This window comes from Natator depressus, chromosome 13 (genome assembly GCF_965152275.1).
Source record: "Natator depressus isolate rNatDep1 chromosome 13, rNatDep2.hap1, whole genome shotgun sequence".
NCBI lineage: Eukaryota > Metazoa > Chordata > Testudines > Cheloniidae > Natator > Natator depressus.
The window spans coordinates 6,620,770-6,644,133 of record NC_134246.1 but is presented as its reverse complement, the minus strand read 5'-3'; the positions used below and the strand labels follow the sequence as shown (position 1 = coordinate 6,644,133).

At 38.9% G+C, this 23,364-nt stretch overlaps 1 protein-coding gene across 3 annotated transcripts; it reads right to left on the bottom strand.

Moving 5' to 3' along the window:
* Positions 1–1,790: 1,790 nt before the first annotated feature.
* YTHDF1 (YTH N6-methyladenosine RNA binding protein F1) lies at positions 1,791–22,966 on the bottom strand. Of its 3 annotated transcripts, none has more exons than XM_074969573.1 (5): positions 22,849–22,965; positions 22,489–22,513; positions 20,800–20,879; positions 12,206–13,732; positions 1,791–3,247 (listed from the first exon to the last, which is right to left on the bottom strand). In XM_074969573.1, the coding sequence occupies exons 1-5, from the start codon at positions 22,873–22,875 to the stop codon at positions 3,221–3,223; spliced, it is 1,686 nt and encodes a 561-aa protein (XP_074825674.1). In that variant the 5' UTR covers positions 22,876–22,965; the 3' UTR covers positions 1,791–3,220. The 3 variants fall into 3 exon arrangements, with proteins under 3 accessions (XP_074825674.1, XP_074825676.1, XP_074825675.1); XM_074969574.1 differs by lacking the exon at positions 1,791–3,247 and adding an exon at positions 4,523–4,569 and having other exon boundaries at positions 22,849–22,966; XM_074969575.1 differs by lacking the exons at positions 20,800–20,879; positions 22,489–22,513; positions 22,849–22,965 and adding an exon at positions 15,965–16,100.
* Between the last annotated feature and the right edge of the window lie 398 nt (positions 22,967–23,364).

Below are 23,364 nucleotides of genomic sequence, written 5' to 3'. Positions count from 1 at the left end.
TAGTGGGGTGTGAGGAGAGAGAAAAAACTTGGAACTTGCACTTCATACCCATGTACCCCTTCCCTAAAACCTCACCAGTTTAAAAACAAAAAAAAACAAAAAAACCACAACACAGCAAAAAACCCCAAACACACACACCATATTTTACAAACACACTAAGTTAAGGTCGCAGTGACAGCTTTTATCCTCAATTTCCCTACTTTTGTCACCTTGTTTCAATCTTAATGTAACATCAGTTAGTTTTGTTTGTTCCTTGTCATTTCTCATACAAATCCAAGTTGTATTAAGCTCTCATTAATCAGTAGCAAGCATAACCACCATGAAAGTTAAACACCTGAAAGGCTGGTAATGTTACCTTCTGATACAGTTGTACTTGCAGTTATGAATCATTTTTTGAGAATGCCGTGATGTCTATAATTATAACCACAGCTTTAGGACATGCAAGATGTACTGCTCTGGTTGCCTGTTGCATTAGAGAAATACAAGTAAACAAAACTCTCTCATTCTTTGAGCAAAAATACTTTCAAGCATTACTAAAATATCAGACCAAGTAGATGCACAGCAAGTGATTCAACTTTAACATCACACATTCTACAGGACAGGAGAAATATTGCTGCGTATTTATTCTACAACACCTACTTACAGATTTATTCTACCCGATTTTTAGAATGTATTGCTAATTTACTGCTGGTCATGGCAAAGGTGAAACAGCAATGATTTGTGTCAGACGTTATTCAAGCTTCCTCTCTGAGCCAGCTACTCCTGGGACTGCACAGTACAACACTTATAACTGCACCCTATCATAGCAGCTTAGGTGGTATTTCTGTGATGCCCACAAAAGGGACAGTAGGCTGAGACACACAGACTAGCTCATGGATAGGGATAGCTCAGTGGTTTGAGCATTAGCCTGCTAAACCCAGGGTTGTGAGTTCAATCCTTGAGGGGGCCATTTCATAATCTGGGGTAAGAATTGGGGATTGGCCCTGCTTTGCACAGGGGGTTGGACTAGATGACCTCCTGAGGTCCCTTCCAACCCTGATATTCTAGGATTCCTTGAGACTAAACATTTTCTAGGTTAGCAGCAGCAGCACCAAAGCAGGGATACCTATACATTTTTGGTGGGAAACTAAAAATGCGTGCTGCCAGCGTCAGCCTGCTCTGCGGGGACTAAAGAGAACTGCATTTCTTTTGGTTGTGGAATTCTTGGCTGCATGAGCCCAACTGATGGAAAAGAGAGAGCCAGACTTGTGCTGTATCAGGATGTCAACAGGGCTTGAGGAACGGACTTTGAAGAAAAAGGCAGCTTTTTAAAATTCGCCAGGTTAAATCCTAGAACATAGGGAGCAATGCAACACTGCCAAAAGCCATAAGGTTACATAAAAGAGTTTTACTTGGTTTATTCCTAATTTTGAAAGTTCTTTCCTCAGCACACTGATCCAGATTTGTAATATCCTTGTATAGATGGTGAATCCTGAAGATCAGCTTTCAATTCCTTATTAAGCTTCTCGGCCATACAAGCAGAATAGAAAGTATAACAGTTGCCAGTTATAAATGCACAAGAACCCCATCGAGGAAACAATACCACAAGTAGCTTAGACATATTCTTAAGACGATTTCCAAGAAAGATCCCTGCCAGAGAGAATGTGTGTTGACCAACTCAGATGTTTGCAATTCTATCAGCGTACTAACTACTCTAATTGGTCTTGTGCCTCATGAGTTTGTGTTACATGGCTACAATACATGCAGGTCTTTGAGTGTAGGGAAAAAATGAAAATGACATCATACTTGCTAAATATGTATTGTTTATTAAGGCTTGTATTCTCCTAGAGGAAAAAAGTTAATCTGATGCTGTCCATGAGTCCTTACAGGCAGTGACAGTCCAGAGACAAAGTTATACGTTCTAAATACAAGTCTAAATGATACAGTTTAAACTTTATTTAAATCAGAGGTCCTTTTGGAGTAAATAGTTTTCAGAAGACGATATTTGCTTTCTAATATAGTAAAAGATCCTCTACAATAAACACGTGCAGATTCAGTGTGCTAGAGCAACAGGCATGAGCACAATTTTCATGCTTAATTGAAACTCCAGTTGGTGACGAGTTCTTCAACGGTTCCCTTATTCCACAAAAACATGACAGCAAATTCAGTTTCTTAAAACATTTTTTTTACTCATCCAACAGAAAAAAAATTAGACATACACAGTCAATTTTAAACATCTGAGGCATAATCCATCATATTGTCCATACTATTAGTTTCTACATTAAAGCTCAGCATTATTGGTATAAAAACTTTAAATGGCATTGGGATTTGGGGGGGAAAAGAAAGGGAAAGATTAAAAATGATCTGCAATTAACTAACAACACCTGAAAGCTGAAACAGGTTTCAACACATTGTCCAAAAACCCTGCAATGTTGATAGCATTTACATTATTTATTAAGCTACAAAAACAATAAAGCAGAATTATGGCTGAGAGAAAGCATCTCACTAACTCTCTGCAGGATATGGGTATAACAAATACACACTGAAGCACTGGTTAACAGAATGTGAAAGGGAAATATTTTCAGAGTGAAAATTTCACTGACAGAATTTGATTTTCTTTGAGATAGAAAAAAATCAAAGTGGCATGTTAGCATTTTTAAAAGTATAATTTTACAATTAAAAAGTGATCTTAACTTGAATTTTTTACTTCAATGTTCTGAATGCAGTATTTCTCTTAAACAACATTCTTAAAGTGACAAAACTCAATGGTTTCTTATGATTGCCATGAACAAACAGGGTTTGGGGTGAAGAGGAGAGAAATTCTGTCATATACAAAATTATGATGAATATCAATCAGAACAGGAACATAATTTGTGCCAAAATAGAGTCTTTGGGAAACACTGACATTTTTAGGATGCTCATTTATAGTTCCATATTAGGTCAGTATAAGTGTTTACTAACGTAAAAAATAAAAACAGATACACCTTTATTAATGGATTCTATAGCATTTTACATAGAAAAGATACAAATTAATGCAGATCCACCTGGGCAAAAAACAAACTACAATGTACTTAAAGAGGCAACAACTTAATTCCCCCTGCACAAGAAGATATATTGGAGCTGAAAGCTTTAGTTTGTCCTGATGCCAGGATATAGCACCAGAATACATTTTAAGATTTGTTTTTCATAGTCGAATTTAATATCAGTTCTATTATATATAGCAAATTGTGTACATTTATTCTTATTGTTTGTTTCGATTCTGCCGTTCCTGTAAAAAGAAAAAACAAAGTTTTAAAAGAGTCAGGAAAAAAAAAACCCAGATATTTAACAACATGAACAAACTTTTAGTGACAACAGCTAAAAAAGGTGGGAGGTTTTTTGATAAATGCAATTACTGGTGCAGCCCACAATTATGTCTTACATGTAATTTTAAAATTACAACAGCAATTATTTATCGTATATAGTATACATTTGACACACACAAGAATACAGGAATCAAATGAACACATGAAATTTTAAATGGAGTTGCTGAATGCGTGCAGACCAAGTGTACATGCAGCTAGACCAGTCACTCAGGCCCCAAAATGGTAACAGGTGAGGGCTACAGCAGAGAATGTAAGTTTGGGAAACTAAAATTCATAACTGAAGACAGATCTTGAATATTTTGATCTCTAGCAACAGCAGCTGGATTGGTACAAGGGTAGGAACAGACTGAAGGGATCCACAGAACAAGTGCAAAATTTTCAGAAGTGCCCTTCTGTTAGGACCTTAGGTCTCACTGAAAAGTGATAGAACTTCCGCTCTTAAGTGCATGTCACTTTTGAAACTTGCCCCAAACCTTTTCTTCCTCTGCTACCTTACTACTCTTCTTGGAAGACATTCTGGGAGACTTCAAGAGTTTGGTAGAGAAAGTGTTGCTGAATGAAGCAAGCAAGACTTGTAAGACGCTATGATGCTGAATGAAGTAGAAGCCAGGGGCTCACTGAAGTCTCACTGAGCTTCAGATAACTTCCACCAATGGGAAAGAGCAAGGGACGTTAAAGGAAAACCCCAGACAGGGCTCAACTTTGGAAAGGGCAGTCTACTTAATTTGTGCCCCAAATGCAGTAAGTGTGGAGAGAAAGGGTCTCAACAAGTCTGCAAGAATGTCTCCCAATGAGCAAGAGAAGCAGCTGTGCTCTCCACTCTTCAGTGGAGGTAGTGAACAAGGGATCATGCAGGGCAGTTCAGGCAAAAACAGGGGAAATTGGTAACAAGCAAGAAAAAGAGAGGGACTGTTCAGTAACTGCCTCTGGAACAGAGAAATTGACAAGAATATCCCAGCAAAAGCTTATGTGGGTGCAAATACAGAGCTCCAGAGAGCAGAGCAGTGGATATCTACTATGAGAAGCCAAAAATACCATTTTACCTTCCCAAGAAGCTAGGAGTCTTAACGGCTAAACATTGCTAGTTTATGACTTTTTCCTTTAGTTTCCGAGTTAGTTGGGATTGTTATATTTTCCCTGTTTTTAAAAAACTCAGAAAAATTGTAGTGACAAATATTTTAACCTTTTTTTCGTGGACTGGTGTCATTTTCTACTTTGTTTTCATCTAAGACAAAAGGCAGGTTTAAAATGTTAAGAGCTGTTAATATTAGGAGTGCATCTTCATACAAGTTTCCTACAACTTTCCCCCCCGAATCCATTAATATTCCTTAAAGCAAATCATTTGCATATCGTAAAATACAAAGCATTAAGAACCATAGTGTAATAAGACTTTACATTTTATTTGAGTGACTATTGATATGGCACTGGTTCAGTAGCCCAACCACCATGTCCAACGAGTGGCCTAGAAGTTAAAAAGTCCTATTGGATACACTAATTGAGTTTAGCAGCATCTATGATCAGCATTTATGTTAGCTACAAACAGACATGAAAGATGGAGCTCCCAAGCAGGATGCAGAGACTGGGTTTTTTTGTTTTTTACTTTTTAAAAATTAGATCCTTCCATTTCAAAATAAGCTTAAAATGAATGCAAGTAACCTTAGCATAAATTACTCAGACTAATTACCTCAAATCACACTTTACAATTTAAAGCCTTTTCACATAGATCCCATCCACATCTTCTCCAAACAGGGTGGTAAAGGGCTATCTACACAGAGCTTCCTACCATTTTGAACTATTCTAATTTTAAACTTGTGACAACTAGAGAGAAAGAAACCAAACTGCATTTGTAACTGGTTTAACACGTTTTAGTTTTCAGGCTACAACGTGCTTCTGAACAAGACCTGAATATTTATGATGATTATTTTTTGCGTAAAATACAAATACAACAAACTGATCAGGACTAAATTAAATGAAAATGAAAATTCAAGTAGTCTGCAGGATTTGTAAAGTATATATATATATTTTTAAGATTAGAACAGTGTAGAGGGAAGGTTCTCATTGGTTGGCTGAATTATCAATTGCCAATGAAGTGATGTTTGTTTCTTAATTATAAGAGTAGTAACCAAAGTGATATGTTCTTAATCAAGGGGCTCAGACCTGGGGCTAGCATTATTGGCATAACTATATATTATTAAGTTTTCCAACGTATATTTGAACTGCTTAAGTCAAGAGAGTGGTTTTAAGTTCCAATCTTTTGATGGCAGATGTCCTTCTCCACTCCACTGTTCTGACATTTACTACCATGTCTCCAATCTATTCTCTCTCTTCTAAGAAAAGGGAACAAAATAAATTAGGTTTCTTGTTTTAGTCACCTGCTGGCTTCCCACACAAGGTGAATAAAAATAAAATTGGATAGTTAAAGTATTCTTTTTTTAAATAAACGTATTTAAAGTTTAAATTACGAGACCCTATATTAAAGGCCTACATTTACTGTAGTTTATTAAAATAATTTCAATTACAAGAAACATTCAAGTAGTACGTGTTTACTAATGCCAAAGTTTTTAAATAAAGTCAAACCATTGAACTGGAAGCCACAAGCTGAGCACCTTGAAGAGTTTCTTGAAGTGCTAAACCACCTTTTGACAATGGCAGTCTCATCTGGAGGTGTAGAGAAAGTATTTTCTTCATTTGTTTTTAAACTAGATCAATTCAATGACTAGCTCATTCAAAGTTGAGAAACTGACTGGGAGCTGAAAAAGCAGAGATGCAAGAGGATGAGATCTACTAGTTCTAAAATCTTGACTGACATGGTGACCAGAAACTACAGATATTCCTTCCTTTGTATAAGACATTTGTTTTAAATGCAAAACACTTTTTTCTTAGATTTCCATCACATTTAAGGTAGTTTAACTAATAAAAACAATTTGGAATTCAATTAAAAATGCACAAATACATTTCCCACCCAAATGTAGCTTGACATAAATAATGAGTAAAATACTAATTATCTATTAAATAAGAAATGGTGTCATTCACCATTTTCTAACAAATGTAAAAGTTAGGAATCTGAACAAACATATGCTAAACTACCATAACCGTTTACATAAATGTATAGAAGTGTATTGTCCTCCTTAACAGAAAGTAGCACCAAATATAGTGTAAAGGACATATTTATTTGCAAATCTACATGTTTTAATGATTACCAACTAATGAGAATAACTTAAAGAGTACAAATGCATAACAGGATTAAAACATCAGGGGGTAGTCTATTTAAATCAAAGCTTCCTGTTTGTTGATTTGAATAACTAAAATTGGTGATTTTAAAATCAGTGCATCCCACTCCCACATCCCTGTTTCCTTCAAAAAGCTACAAGCTCCTTAAGGCATCCATTGGTGGTTTAGCAGGATGAGGCTGCCTATGTTCTTGAGGTCAAGTACCACAGGAGCAGACAATGGGCTACTCGTTGAGCTTCCAGCCCTATACTTCAAAGCAGAGGATGACAGATGGTTTTCAAAAAGCCATTTTAGGTTTTGCCAGTAGTCAAAAGGTGATGTGAAACAGGACCGATCTGTTGTGTATATTTCCCTGCCCCCACTGCTCCTTTCCTGTCCCCTGAACTAATCTGGAGCCTCCTTTTAGGATGCGGGACTGTAGCCCAGGTTGAGGCACACTGACGTGTCACATCTTATGCAACACATCTCTCAGTGAACCATGCTGCTAGTTACAAGTTCTCACAAGTCTATTGTTCTTTGACCTGACTGAAAATGTGAAGGTGACTTATTAATGAAAGCAGAGAAGCTGAGAGAGAAAAGTTCCTCAGCTGGATAATTTGGGGGGAAAAGGACAACTATCTTCCCAGCCAGAGACAGTGAAAATTGCAGAAAGGGATGAAGAAAAGGCCTCCAATTCCATACAAGAACTAGATATAGTTTTGCACTTATTGTTCCCAGGCAGAACTGTCAACCCTTCTACCAAGCCAGGGTCAGTGGGATTATTAATTATCAGGACCAACCAAGAATAGGACCCATTGTGCTCAAGACTGGCCAAATAGAGAGCAGCAGACACTTTCTGCACTGAAGACTTTATAATCTAAATCAGTGGTTCTAAACCAGGGGTCCTGGGCCCGCTGGGGGGCTGCAAACAGGTTACAGGGGGTCAGCCAAGCACAGCTGGCATTAGACTCACTAGGGCCCAGGGCAGAAAGCTGAAGCCCTGCCACACTGGACTGCAGCCAGGCCCTTGAGTCTACCATGAGGGGCTGAGCAACTTAGCTTCACGGTGTCTCCTCTGTGGCATGGAGCCGCAGGCAATTGCCCTCCTTGCCCCCCCCTCCCCAAACGCCAGCCCTGGAGTTTTTATAGCATGCTGGGGGGCCTCAGAAAGAAAAAGGTTGAGAACCTTGTCTAAATAGACAATGCAGACACAAGGTGGGGGAAGGGGTATAACTCACAAGTAGAGTGAAGAAATAAGATGGCAGCAAACAGCATGTTAGTTTCACTATTTTTTGTTTTTGTTTTTTGGATAAGTTTAGTTAGGTGGGGACAGGCTGAATGAAAACACAAGCGAAGGGAGTGGGGCAGGAGTGGAATGAAGTTGAGATGAAAGGACAGAAAAAGGACAGAGTTGGAACCAACAGACAATAAAAGAGAGCCCATTAAATCTTAATTGGCATTCCTCCTCCTTACCACTAAAAACAAAACAAAAAGCCTCTACAACAGCCTAATTAAAATCAAGAAATGTAATGTTATAAACACTGGTCTTAAGAATGCAACTGTAATGATCTGCATTTGGGGGTGGGGGAGAGCAGGATGCACTCCAAGGCCATGCACCCTCCATCCTGAAAATCTCCATACCAGTGAGCCTTCCAACAAGAAATGGGACATGCAGCTCCCCCAGAGCCTGTCATTGTTGCTCCTTCAGTAAATCCAACAAGTCCAGACTAGGATTTGGAAGATGTTAACTGGCACATGTTAACACCCTATTGTAGACAACTCAGTGTGCCTTTCACTTGTTACCAGTTAAACATATGTTAAAGTCACACTAACCGGTCTACACTAGGCTGTTATCACGTGCCAGCTAACATCTGCTAAATCCTAGCCTAGATAAGGCCAAAGTGGGCACCTGGGAAACTAAGAGACACACAATGACTGTGCCTTCTTGGGAGTGTAATGCACATCCTTTGCTGCACACTTCAGACCTTCTCCTGAAGTATGAGAGCCCCTGAACTCAGATCCACAAGATACTGGCATACTGTATAGTTACTAGACTGCCAAGCCAGCTAGGATCATCAATGTAAGATGATCTCTGTAAAGGGAGATCAAAATTTTGATCTCCTAGAACATAAATGCCCCTCCAACCTCTGCCCCAAATTTGTTCCAAACAAAATACATCCAAAAAAATCCATAATACACAACAAGTTTGTTTTGTTTGCTAATGTCACATCAAGCTTTTTTATTTCAAAGGAAGATTTTGTAGTTTAAAGTAATCTTATTTACTGGGGATGATTCATGAACTATTAATGCCTCATGGTAAATTTACAAAATCTTCTATTTAGAGAAATTTGCCCACATGTTATGAAGTTTTAATCTTTTTAATTTTTAAGTGCACAATCTTGCATCATATGGGGTGAAATTAGCACCCTCTCTTGGCACAAAAAACAGGGTAAACTAGCTTTCAACAGAAAATGCAGACATGGTAGGCAGGAGAGAATCCATGTCCAACCTTCCCTGGCTATTTTGTTATACAGGGTGGAATAGCAGCCAACACCCCTCTACCGTATGGAGTGTTTTAGGCCACTGGAGCTGCACTAGTACAATTCTATTATTCCCTCTCATCTTGCCTTAGCAGCATACAGGGCTACAAGTGTGATTACATCTTTCCTTCATCCACAGAGGGCAATGCAGATCTTAAGTGATGCAGAGGACCCTGGATGAATCTTCTGCACTTTGATAAATGTTACCCAACTAGATTATGCTACAGAGCTACATAGTCCTCATCTGAGGTCATAATCCTCATCTGACATGTTATAGTTTCCACAAAAGTAAGATATAGTATGACGACATTCGATTGACTTTAGTTGGAGAATAAGTAGCAAGGGAGTGATTAACTCCTAAGGAACATGTTCTGCACATGCCCTCTGTGATTAAACTGTTAAAGCAGCACTGCTCATATTTGTAGGCAAAACTGTCTAAAAGGGATTCTTAATATTTCTTAAGGTATCAGTGTCTTTATTACATAAAATTGATTTTCTCAGCAAAATAGGAAAAATACATATTTGAATAGTATAAGATTTTAAAAAGCCATCTTTATGTAATTATAAACACATTTCTAAACAAATTATTTGACCGCTAAACCAAATACGATGAATAGAAGGATACAGCAACCTGAAAACTCTTTACAGTTAAGTCTTACATACACATATGTATTAACTTTAATTGGCAAAAGATTCCTGTATATAATATTTGCTTTTTAATGGAAGGTCTGTTTAAGACAGAGTTATCAAGTATGTTAAATTTCAATAACAGGTGCTTTTCAACTATAAGAAAAAAGTTTGACTCTTCATATGCCTTAGAAGGAAACTCTTACAGCAAGCTACTGCACTGCCAAAATTTGTTTACACCTAAGTTAAAAATAGATGCTTTCCTCTCAGAATATAATTTACATTGACTGCCACAGTCTGAATATTATTTATTTTTCACTATATTATCCGTCATCTTTCTCAGCCTATTCCTATTGTTTATACACAGCTCAGTTTTGAAAACTATTCAGATATACGAAATGACACCTTCAGAAAATATAATCGTAATTAAACTGAATCCCAATGTTCCCTCAATATTAAGTGAAGCAGAAAACATGCATTAATTGTTGAGAAATTGATCCTGTTAGAAAGTAGTACCCCGGATAGGCACATTTAGTTTATGTATTTAATTTTAAATAGAAGCAGAAAATGAAAGTCCACACTAAAGTAATACAGAGGTGGGGTCAGCCCAATGGTCTGGTGCCAGTATACTGAGCTACTATAAAAGAGAGCTAAATTCAGGTGATAGCATATGATCCCATTCATAAAGCTAGCAAGGATCAACACAGGATTAAATGTTTTCTCTTGAACTGAGAAAAAGAGGCCTGAAATCACTTTCAGTGGTTGACACAAGAGGCACTCCAGGTAGAGGTGGTCGGTTTTTGTTGTTGTTAAATCTTAGCATTATCATGGAGAGGCTAAGTGATTTGCCTTAGCCATCTCACATCTCATCTGTGGTAAAGGAACATAATGCAGACCTCCCAACTCCTAGCCCAGTGTTCTGTCCCACTGTTTCAAACTGCTCCTTCTCAAGGCTGTGGTTGGGGAAAAATGAGAAGAAAATTCTCAGCAGGCAGAAAGTTTGCAGGGATGTGGATAAAGCTTTTGCTCTAAAAATCCCACAGAGGACATAAAAAGCAAATTCAGAGAACTGAAGGTCTTCTCCATCAAGCGTAGTTACTATTGGCCTGAAATTTGCACGTGTATATACTGTAAGATGGCTAGACTGAAAAAATGGTACTAAAAATTGAATGAAAGCCTTAAATCTGAATTTCCCTGAATTTGTAAGGGGAGGTCCTAACCAAACAGTATAAAGCATGGTGCTTCCCGCAGCTCCCATGTCCAGGAATGGCGAACCGTGGCCACTGGGAGCTGCGGGCAGCAGTGCCTGAGGACAGGCAATGTAAACAAACTGTTTTGCGGTCCGGCAGCACATTACCCTGATGGAACGCAGGATGCCCACCACTGGTTTAAAGCAATTTGAAGGGTGATAAAGGGAAAGCCCCATACAACTGCAACTTCCATTTTACTTCAGGACACTGCATCTAAGTCTGTGCTTAAAAAATGTTTTGAAGCGCATGTAAATGCACTAAGCTGAATTGGCAAACTTCCGAGGAACTGTAGAAAAAACTATACACTGAAACACTAACATCAGTATCAAACCATTGTAAGTGTCAGCTAGCCACTACATTCTAACAGCTCCTATTTAGTCAGCACACAGTGTATATAGAGAATCACTGATGTTAGACATTTGGGTCCCATTCTTGGCCTGGGTGAGCTGCACTTGGCATAGGACTTGAGGCAAGGGTAGCTTTTCATAATCACGCTTTCATATAAAAATAGACTAGTTACTGTGGAACTCTTTGTCTGGAGGTTCCCCATCTCCCACACCCTACTCTAAAAATTCCAGTGATTTTTAGTGTTGGAAGGTGTTAAGACAGTCCTGAGGACTCAAAATCCTTCATTTATCCACAGAATAGATGTAACAAACAGCAGCAGCAATACAAGCATCCTCACACTGTAATTTTCCTCAACTCTTGTTCTGGAGAAGCCAGCTAATTGGATGAGAATAGTTCAGTGACTATTCAAACCTTGGTCTCACTGCTAAAGATACAACCAAAGGTGCCAGTTCTGACAGAATATTTGACTAGATCTGGATTGATATTTACTGATTCACAGAAGCCAATGACCTATTACATGGCATCCTCTGACCTGGGCCAACTTTGAAACAGTCATAGGCTCTGTAGCCCATTAACAATCCCAAAATAAAATTTCAACCTCTAGTAGAATTGGGCATAACATACTTTACTTGTATATTTAACTTTTGGCTTAAAAACAAACAAACTTTACCTCAGACTATGAAAACCACAAAGAGAACTGAAGCACAGGGTTTTGTTTTAGTATTAAAACACACTTAGGACAACCATGTTTGAACACATTACAAATATTTTAGAATCTCTATTTAGCCTCCTTCCCCCCCTCCGCCCGCCACACTCCCCCACGGCAGCATTCACATTTTTCCTAGTATGTCTTTTTAATTTTTTTTTTCTAAAAAAGCAAGTTTACCTTCCGCACCACCTCCTCCTCTTCTTGGCGCTTTTCATAATGGGAAAAGTCATCAAAGATGGAGGTTGTGTGCTTGTAAGTAGCAATAATTTTAAGCACTTGTTTTGCTTTTTCTAAGGGCACCTCCTGTGTGTCACGGGAGTTTGTAACTGGTTTGTTGTCATTGTTCTCCAGCCTGATGTGTCGGAGCTGGTTGTTGGGCACATCCTTCACAAAGATCCATTTGACATCAAATTTCCCCTTCCATTTGTCCTGAGACCAGACGCCAGCACTAGTGCCATAGTCCACAGGTGATTTCATTTCTGCTACTCCACAGAAATGTCCACTACCATTAACACTGAATAGTAAGTAGACTGGGCCCTTACTATTCATGGATCGGAAAGCGCTGTCCAAGCGTTTGTTGCCATGTTCTGTGCTACACCAAATAGAATATTTAATGGAACGATGAATATCATCCTCAGAATAGCTCTTTATTATGAACACACGTCCATTTTTAAGATTCCATTCAAAATCTTTCGGGTTATAGCTATGAGCAGCTTTCAGTTTTTCAAGAACGGGATGGGATTCACCACTTGGGACAGAGTTAGGCTGGGTACTGCCAGTTGAGTTGCTATCATTACCAGTTCCTCCACTTTGGCCAAAAGCTGCATTTCTGTTGCGGGGAGCCACCCAGCGGTTTTGGGGTGGCTGCTGAGGACTTTGATACTGCGGCTGGGTCAATGGAGGAGGTTGAGCTGGAATAGGCTGAACCATTTGTTGCTGTGGCTGTGGGACAGACTGAGGAGATGGGATTTGCTGGGGAGCAGGAACTTTTGCCACAGGACCCTTATTATCCCAAGTACCTATGTCCATATTATGTTTTATAGGTGGTGGAGGCAAAGCTCCTCCAATTACAGGCCCAGTTTTTGTTTTCATTTTCGGCTGTGGTTTTGCAGGCTTGCTGGCAATAGCAGCCCAAGAGGTTGGTTTAGATACTGGCAAGTTTACACTGGATCCACCATTACCAGAGAGAGCACCCGTCATTCCGGCACTGTTAACAACAGAACCTACTGTTTTCACAGCAGAAGTTGTTACATCTCCACCAATCTTAAGTCCAACCATTCCTTGTTCAATACTATTCATTCCAGGTGCTTTATTCAAAGTATCATTATGAAATCCTGTTTGTCCATCCACAATAGTACCACCCAGTGAGCTAGGTGGGTAGCTGTAACTGCTCCCATAAGCTGAACTTTGAGTCTGCTGTCCTTGGGACCCACTTGTTCCCCAAGCTGAGAAAGCAGGATTTTCAGGGAAAAAATTAAATCTGTGTTGGTAGATGTTGTTTCCCAGACCCCCAGGCTGTCCAAAAACAGCATCATGCATAAAATGATGGTCTCCATTACTGAGCTGTCCATAGGTGGTGAGGTATGGGATAGGAGGATCTCCTCCAGTAGACCACGGTGCTTCACTGAGAGAATAGGGAAACCCAATAGATGGTGGATAATAACTGGACAAATAGGGATCAGTCATTGATGGATAGCTATTATTCTGTTAAAGAAAAGAAAAAGTAATTTCAGAGGTATGCACTTTTTCATAAATGACAACATTTGCATACTACTAAATAGAAAAGATGATAAGTAGTAACTATTGTTTCAAACTCCAAGTTACATAACTTATTATTCCATGGACTGTTTAGTCTAAATTAATGTCATTGCATCTTGTATATTCCTATACCAGAGATGCATTCTCCTTCTCCACTTCCTGTAGAGTTTTAAACAGTGACCACCACTCTCAGATGAATGCTAGTTGACCCCATGACCTCAAACTCAAACTTACTTTTACTACACTGCAGATAATTCATTTTAGTCATGAAAATTCGTGACTTGTAATTGAGAAATATATTTGTTCTATGAGTATACTACCAAATACTTTCATATTGTACCAAAAGTTTAACATAGTGTTTAATCAACAGTATGTAATGATCATAGAAAAATAATTTAAAAAATGCAGCAAGACCAAGTCTCAGAAATTAATAGGATCTAGAAATTTTACAAGATTGAAGATAATTCTATTTCAATATTAAGATTTACACAATAGTTTGTACTAACATAACATTCTGAAAAATACACAATCAGTGATTTTAACTCCAAAATCAAGAGAAAGATGAACAGATGAGCAGGTTTTGCTGCATAACACATCCAAGAAATAATGTATGTGATTTGTTTTATATAGTCCTTACATTACATAGCCTTTAAGTCTATGAAGTTACACAAAAATGTAGTACATACTACCAAATGAAAACAGCATAAAATATTTTATAGAATGTGAAAAATTGCTCTGCATATGTTGCATGATGTGCAGCCTTCATTCTTTTCAGAATATTTTTTTTAACGTACAACTTAAGAAATAATAAGTTTATGGAGGGAAGTGCTAGAAAACAGAACACTGTCCTTATACTGTGCACTATGTGCATGATGTAGATTCATTACTATGTTAGTGACAAATTAAAAACGTATTTCACCTTTTGCAATTATGTGCAGTACCTAAAGCTCCAAATTTGTTTTGGAAAAAGGAAGATGTGACTAGTATTTGTGACTGCATTGGAGTCACAACGGCAGTGTTACTGGCTGAATGCCAGACCCACAAAGCGGGAGAATAAATCGTTTGGCTTGACCCAAATTGACTGTGGTTTGTATTATAATTTTAAATAGCGAGTGATGAGTATTTGGGGGGCTGTATGTAGAGGATATTAAAGTAACTGAAAGTAACATGCTTGACTTCAAAATATGACAATATTCAAGCTGGACTGTAAATGAGACTGAATACATTGGCACGAGCATTTAAAAAATGCATAGGATACATGTAACTCCTGAGGAAGTTACAAAATGAGAGTAGATTTAAAAAAATAGGTGTGTACTGGGGAAAAAAATAGTTCTTGAAAATCCCTTCTTGACCCCTATATGGGAACTGGAAAGAGAAAGTCCTGAGTCAGAGTTGTTATTTATAATATTGAAAATCAAGGATTTATATCTGTAAAAGCATCAAGTAATAAGATTTTTCCATCCACCCTTGTTGTGCTGCACAACTAACTACAGAGACTAGAGCCAATGAGGCTCCACGGGGGCATAGGTGTCTGCTCCAAGCACAGCTGCAGAACGTTTAGTTAGAATACAATTTAAGTGACAACTCAGCATATAGTTTCCACAATCCTCACAGCAGGCTAATTAGTTAACATGGAGATTGTAGACCAAGCAGGTATAGAGAACATTAGAGATGTTAGGAAACTGGTACGGTAGATTAATACCTCCGATTTTTCAGAGTCACCTCATTAATTCCTTTTCCTGATTGCCAAATATTATAGAAAGATCTTCTGGCAGAAGTCTATACAGAAGAAATTTTAAGTACAGTGATTTTATTTTGTTAAGGTGAAGAATATAATAAAAAGCTGGTTACAATCTTTACTATGGAGTTGCTACCATGGCTTCCTAATTCCTAACAGACAAGAAGTTTGGGAGTGTAATTTTTCTGTATTTGTAAACAAGAAGTAAAACATAAGTGAACTGTTAACAGATGTAATGATTAGTCCACTGGACTTCTACCTCTGAAAACTTAGGTCAGAGAGCACATGGAGGTCATAAGCAACACTGAGTCGGATAAGATTGGGGGTTTGCTTAAATAAGTTGTGGTGTCAAGGCATTTCAGTTTACAGAGTTTATTGGTGTGCCAGGGATATAAACATACAGACACAAATTCTGCATCTGACATATGCATGTAAATTACTCAGGTTTTGTTCAAGACAGCCGCTGGTTACTCTTTTCCACCAAGGTCTCATTGCCCCATGCAGCAGTCCAGTTACAGAAGCTTGGAGCTCTTCCCGCCAGCTTTTCCCAAATCTGTGTGACCAGCTTTTAGAACCCTACGAAAAAAAAATCAACTAGCTTGTAGCAGCATGGAGATTTTGCCTTAAAGCTGCTCCAGGGACAAGCTCATCATGTGTGTCCCCTTCCCCCCACCTCTTAGCTGCTTTTTAGAATCAGGCATTCTAGTTTTCCCCTCTATTCTCTTACCAAGTGTTCAATTGACTCTTGGTTTCTTCCACTCCCTTCACTTCTCATCACATAATAATGCAGAAGTACAAATAAAGATTAAAAATTAAGATTAAGTCACTAGTAAAAATTACATAGAAACAAAGCTTAAAATTAACACTATTCAATATGATGAAAGTCTTATCTTGGCTCTTGTCCAAAAGTTGCCTGCCGTGGACCTACCTCTCCTGCAAATAAGTCTAGGCATGGTAACAGGCTATAGCATGTCCTAGCCACTTGGGTCTGAAAGTCAGTGATGGGGCTTCAACTGCAGCAAATTAAAAGTTAAGAAACAAAAGTAGAAGCAGCACTTAATAGAAATAATGTTTTTAAGTTTTTAAGGTCAGGCTTGAGAAAGCCCTGGCTGGGATGATTTAATTGGGGATCGGTCCTGCTTTGAGCAGGGGGTTGGACTAGATGACCTCCTGAGGTCCCTTCCAACCCTGATATTCTATGATTCTATGAATGGGCAATGGAGGCCACCCATCTTATTTAACAATATGCCAAGCAAAAAACTGCCAATGCAAAATGATGGCAAGAAAGAAGGCAGATCAGAGAAAGGTGAAGAGGCAGTATGGGAAGGTAAGGTATTGGTTAAAACTCAAAGAAGAGAATATTCTCCCTCCTTTCTCCTCCCCCTAGACAATGCATACAAAAACGTAAGGTCTTCAAATCAGGTACATTTTTCTGTACCTGATGCTTTACATACTGGAGACACATTAGACTGTAAAATACTGTATTAGCATTTCTAGCCAAGGGGCTCAGCCAAGTTGTGCAGCAATTAGCATTCTCAGATGCCAAACAGAGCCATAGTTTATGAAGGTTAAGAACACTAATTTTTTTTTTTAAACTTTTAGCAAAAAAATTATTTCCTTGAACCTTTAACCCTTAGCAAGTTGAGACAAACATCTGTTTAAAAAAAATAATGAAAGAACATCACCCCGCAAAAAGGAAACCAAATCCAAATTCGTTTCTGCAACCATACAAAAATGTTAAGAAACTGATATTTCAGGAATTTCACAACATGCATTTTTTGGGGGTAGGGATGGGGGTGGGGTGGGGGGTTTGGATGAGCTTGGCTGATTTCATAAGGAAGCAGATTCCATACGCTACAGAGCAAAGGGCATGATTACTTGTTAAAATTAGCTTTCACAAGTAACCTAGTGTATTTGCTTCTGTTAATTCAACGTATGCCTTGAAAACACTAAGAAAATTACTTAGTGCCACAAAAGTAAGGACTGAGATTGATTCCTCTCCCCAAAAAGAATGAAGACACTCTTACGATAGGTATTTCTATGGCCTTTCACATTCACTACAAATTACCCTGAGCACAATATTATATGCCAGTAAATGGAAAGTAAAAAAAATTATTACACAAGACCAGAGAAGAAAGGATTGCTTCTCATTTGTCACTTCTATTTTGATAGACTGAGATTTTACAAGTATGTGTATTTTACATTTACACTAAAATTTAAGTTTAACTTAAAAAAAAAATTAACCCCCCCACATAGTTGAGGTTGAACAGTTTTAAGTACTACACCTTCCTGTGAGTTCCCTTGTCAGTTTTTACAGTTTTATAACCAAAAAAGGCAAAATTTTCTTTTTATTTTTTGAATTGCTCCAAAAACCAAATAAAAAGGGGAAACTGAGTATGCATTGGAAAGAGTAATGTCCACACATGGAGTGACATCAGATGCACAAAGCACAAGTGAAAAGAAATTTCCTTCCCTCTGGTCTACTTCAGTTATAGCAAGCTTAGATGTTACAAGTAAACTGTAAAAAGTAAGCATCTGATGAAGTGGATTTTAGCCCACAAAAGCTTATGCCCAAATAAATTTGTTAGTCTCTAAGTACTCCTCATTTTTTTCTGCTGATACAGACTAACACGGCTACCACTCTGAAACCTGAAGTAAAAAGGAGTGGACAAATGTGACTTAAGATGACATTACCCCTTTAAAATGGCTCGAAGTCATTAAAACAGAGAGGTATGAAGAAAAGGAGGCATTTCTTAGGTGGACAAAAATGTCAATCTTAATGGCAGATGCTTCTATGCATTCAGTTTTTGAAGTCTGATGGCTTTAGTTACTATAAGACACTAAGAATGGTTCAGTGCAAGACAAGTATAATGGTTAGCATTTTTTCTAATTTATTCTAAGGAAAATAATGAGAATTAAAAAAAAATGTGATGCATACAGTGTGAACTGTCACAAATAAGCAAGAAACAAATAGCAGCTACATCTTTCTTACTCATGATCAGAGCATCATAAGATTCTTGAAAGGAGACTGACAGATTCCAAGTTTGGAATCCTAACTATGGCTTGACAGAATAACATAGTTATCTTTACTAAGATTCCATTAGAAGCTTATTTTCTAGTTCTTCACCCATAACATCACTCTTTCTACACTCATTCTGAAACCTATGCAAAAATTTCTTACTAAAAAGACTAGTGCTGAATACCAAATCTGATTCAGTGAACGGAGTGATCTGTACAACTCATCCTTCCAGAGACTCCCTCCCACAACACCCCTAAGTATCATGAAATCAACATCCTGAATCACCATGTAAAGAATTAATCCATAGAGTTCTAACATTAAGAGATACACTAAGCCTTTTTACTATTGAGAACATTCACTAAAAGACATAAAAACATTCAATTCTGGTTTTGTGTTTTTTAAAGTAGTGTTTCTTGTGCCTGGATTTTCAAGACCTCTTGGACTAAAGGAATAATACTCAGCATATGAAGACATTTTCTGAGACCCATTATTTTGTCTGACACTGACATCAATGTCTTATTTTACGCCACAGTATCCGTGCTGTCTTCAAAAATGTAAGCACCAATAATACAAAAATGGAAGTGGTTTTTTACCACCAACACTTCAAACTCTGTAGACTTAACTCTCATTCTTAGCTAATCTGCACCATCTCCACACACTCCGTGACAGCTTAGATCTTTTATAGCTCTAGCTAGAAGGGTCCTTGACCATAAGTGACTGAAATCAACAGGTGTTTTGTTCCAGAAATATGTATGTTCTCTGAGCCATCCTAACCAAATTCCTTGGACTGTCACCATCTAAGCACCCAGCGTGGAAAGTTTCCACATGAATCCAAGCAGAATAAAGAATTTCACCGGACATCTTAACAAAGAATTCAGTCTATTTTGTTTGGCTTTATGCCAAAGGGTGTAAGAGAAACCCTGAAGGCAGTCTTTTAGTGCAGTAGTGATACATTTATTTCAACATACTTATCCTTGACCTTTTTGAGTCCCTTCCCCAGTTCTCTTTGCTAACCCTTTGTGTTAACTGGAAACAGATTACGTATCTGCAGATATTTTTCTTGGTTTATCACTTATGCCAGATCTTCTGGTTCCGGCTGGCTGTATATTTGGACTGGTTTCTTCATTTTTGTATTAGAATGCAGTACAACAGCAATACCTACCAATAAAGGCCTAGTATATTTTAGCTAGCGTTCCCAGGAACTTGAAATTACAAGTACTACAATCTGATATTGTAGCTCAATTTTCACATGGAAGAACCACTACTATTCCAAATCTGACCCCCTATTTTACAAAGAAAAGTGTGCATAATTGCGTGGAGTTCTGTGACACAGAAGTGAGGACAGGAGAAAGCTAGTTTATTACATTTGTGGGCATTTAAATTTTTAAGCACCATTTTTTGGAGCTTGATTTACATTTCTTAAAATAAGCTTGTACATTAAATTATTGATGTGAGTAAAAAGTTAGTCTTTATTTACATTGGAAAAAAGTTGGAAATTTAAAAACACTAAATTTTAGTTATTCAGGATTTTTAACAAAATTTAATTTATACTCTTGGCTTGAGTCACATATGAATGTATAATTTACACTATTTTTACAATGCCCTCAAGCAGCTCATCTTTCGTTAATCATCTCTAGATAATATGCCTCTGCAAAGAGGTAAGATTTGAGAACTTCAGTAACTCAGCCAGAGATTATGGACCTACTGCAAGAATGGGTGGGTGAGGATCTGTGGCCTGTGATGCGCAGGAAGTCAGGTTAGATGATCATGATGGTGCCTTCTGGCCTGAAAGTCTATCAGTCCTCATCGTAGCATCTTTAAGAGTTTCAAATTACGCTGTGGTCACTTACCACTTATTTCCACTTAGAGCACAAGGATTCAATCCACCAGTCCTACAGAAGCAGAACCCCAATGACAGCAGTAATGGGTGATTTGTCTATTAAAGAACTGAAAGTTGAGGGCCCTTGGCAGGCTGCCAGCTATGTCAGATTTTACAGGAATTGTGTCATTTGGTAGATGCCCAGCAGAAACTAGGATTTCTAACTAACTTAATTTCCACGTGACCAAACTAGATATAAATAATACCACCAGTATTCTGAGCTAAAATGATAATTCCATTACTCAGTAACACTTCAGGCACTATAGCTTTTTCTGATCCCCAAAGCATAAACAAGTCATATTGGTGTTTACTGTACAACCAACACTACCCCCAACATCCCTAAAAAAAGCCACCAAAATTAACAGAGATGCACTAACCTGATTTGACTGTCCAGAAAGGTAAGGTTCAAAATCGTTGTCATGAACTGTGTCCTTCTGATGCAATGAACCATTTTGTACTAAAACAAAAAGTTGCAACATATTATAACATTGCCTGACAATGTTACAGTAAAGAAACTCACTCTAGAGTAACTTGACAAAAATAAGTTAACTCCCTTCCTTCTTGTGGCATTGATAACCACCCAAGTAAAGCAAAGGAATCAGATTTCACCAGAATGAGAACCTCCACATGCACTCTAAATGTCACTATTGCTTACAAAACTGATTTGAATGACAGTTACAGAGAGTCAGAGGAACCTGCAATTTTCGTAAAGGTATGTTTTTATACTTTCCCCATAAAATATCTTAAAACCAAATAGACATCTCTTGACATGAACTTGCGAGAAAAATTGGAAGTCATAGCAATATCTTCTGTAAAAGCTGAGCAGCCTCTTTAAAAAGTAATGTTAAATCATATCAGAGGTGGAACAGTAAAATACTGGTTGTTGAGTGTTTGACATCCTAATAATAATATTTATAAGCTTTAAATTCAAGCCTTGGTTTTCTTGTCTGTAAAAGGGAGATAAAACTTCACTAAATTGGAGATATTTGAGACTCAATTATTAATAATATTTGTAAATCACACTGAAATCCACAGCTGGAAGATGCTACATAAACAAATTATTAAAGTCACTTCACTCTTAATTTCCATCATTTGTTTTGAAGCATAAGTCACACTGTATGCATTAAGCCTTTGGAAAGTAGTTCAAGAGTTTCACAGGAAGGCTAAACTAAAAATTTTGCTACAGGAAAAAGAAATACGATGCTAAAAAATAAAACTAAAGTGGGGATTTCAAAGAGGTCTGCAAGTGTAAAATGTTAGGAAGAATTTTTAGAGAAAATGGATGCATAATAAGAAGGGTATATTTATAAACTGGGGGGGAAATATGAGCTTGTTGGGACTATAGCTATTTGAAACACACTGATAAAGTGAAATTCAAAGAACCTTAACACCGAAAAGATGTGCTTACGTAAATTGACGGGAGTATCCGTTTCCTTTCTATTCTTAAACAGTTATGTATTTCGTAGCAGTCATAGTAACATACATAACATAGTTTATAAAGCAGGCCATTTACTTGAAAGACAACTTGCTTCTTAAGTTTCATTTATGACAATGTGCTAGAGGCCACACAAAAGCATATCACATTATCAGAGAGAATTTTTTTTGCTTAAGACTGAAATTATTTCATGAAAAAACTTGTACCGATGTACCACCGGTCATAATCTATAAACTCTTATTTGCCAATACCAGTCCAGTAACAGAACAATAATGATATAGCAGAAAAACAAAGTAAGTTTGGGTACTTTTCAATCTGTCACTTAAATAAATGAATCTCCTAAACTGTATTTGTATCTCTATTTGTAACTGTAACGATTTCCTTTTCTTAAAATGTTTTTATAATTAAACACTGAAAGCATGCTTAGTACCGTCCAACCTTACAAACACTGGCATCAGTGGCATGCAAAAAACCCCTTAGGAACCAGGTTCCTTTTAAAAACCCCCACTTTGCTCTATATTTCACCATAGAGTTTAGATTAATACCTATTGGCTCACCCATCACTGCCTGCCTGCTTCATCTACCTTCAGCAGTAACAACTTAAGTGGAAAAATCCCAGCATTCGCCTTACCTTTATTATCTTGTCCTTTCGGTCGCTGCGATGCCATGCACATGATTGCGAAGAGGAAAATAAAGACAGAGGAGAAAGTTAGTTTTGGAAAACGCTCTTGGCTCCTTGCAGACAGGGTTGTGGGGGAGAAATAACCAGGCCGGGGGGGGGGGGGTGTGGGAAGAGAAGGAGGGCTGGCAGCTTTATTTATTATTAAGGACTGGATCACTGGAAATGGCCCCCGATCGGGCGAGGGAAGAGTTAAAGGGAGTGCCTAGGGCCCAAGAAAGGCGAGAGGGACCTCTCGGGGCAGGCACACGCGGGGGGTGGGAGGGAAGGAGAAGCCCTCGGCCCCGGGCCCAGCTGGGCTTCCACACTTACCTGGGGGTCAACGCTGGTGGCCGACATCCTTCATGTACGGGGCCGCCGCGGTCAGCAGGGAGCTGGGGGAGGGGGAGGGGCAGGGCCCGGGCCCCTCCGCGCAGCGGGGAGGCGCACGGCGAGAACGCGGGGCCCCTCCTGGGCGCGGGGGAGGGGGAGGGAAGCGCCTGTCCGCTGGGCCTGCGAGGGGCGCTCCGGACGGGGCCCCGGGGGAGGGGCCGGGTCGGCGTGTGTGTGTGTGTGTGTGTGGGGCGGGGGGGGTCCCTCCTCAGGCTAGGCCCCCCCGGGGAAGAGGGAGGGGCGGGGGGGGTCGGTCCGGTCGCTGCTCGCCCTGCCGGCCCTTCTCCTCACATCCCCGCCCACCCTCGCCCCGCGCCCCGCGGCCTGTCCCCCCCGCGCTGGCCCCGAGCCGGGATGGAGCGAGAGACCCTCCAACTCCAATGGCGGCGGGGACCGGGCGGCGGTGACGTCAACGCCACAGCGCGCGCGGGGCACGCCGGGAAGACACGACGAGGC

What these genes read in the sequence shown, in the direction of transcription:
- YTHDF1 (XM_074969573.1), bottom strand. Translation starts at nt 22,875, where the DNA reads ATGTCGGCCACCAGCGTTGACCCCCAG. An exon ending in GAAAGGACAAGATAATAAAG is followed by an intron (nt 20,880 to 22,488) that starts GTAAGGCGAATG and finishes TTTTTGTTTTAG; the next exon opens with TACAAAATGGTTCATTGCAT. An exon ending in AGGAGGAGGTGGTGCGGAAG is followed by an intron (nt 3,248 to 12,205) that starts GTAAACTTGCTT and finishes TTCTTTTTACAG; the next exon opens with GAACGGCAGAATCGAAACAA.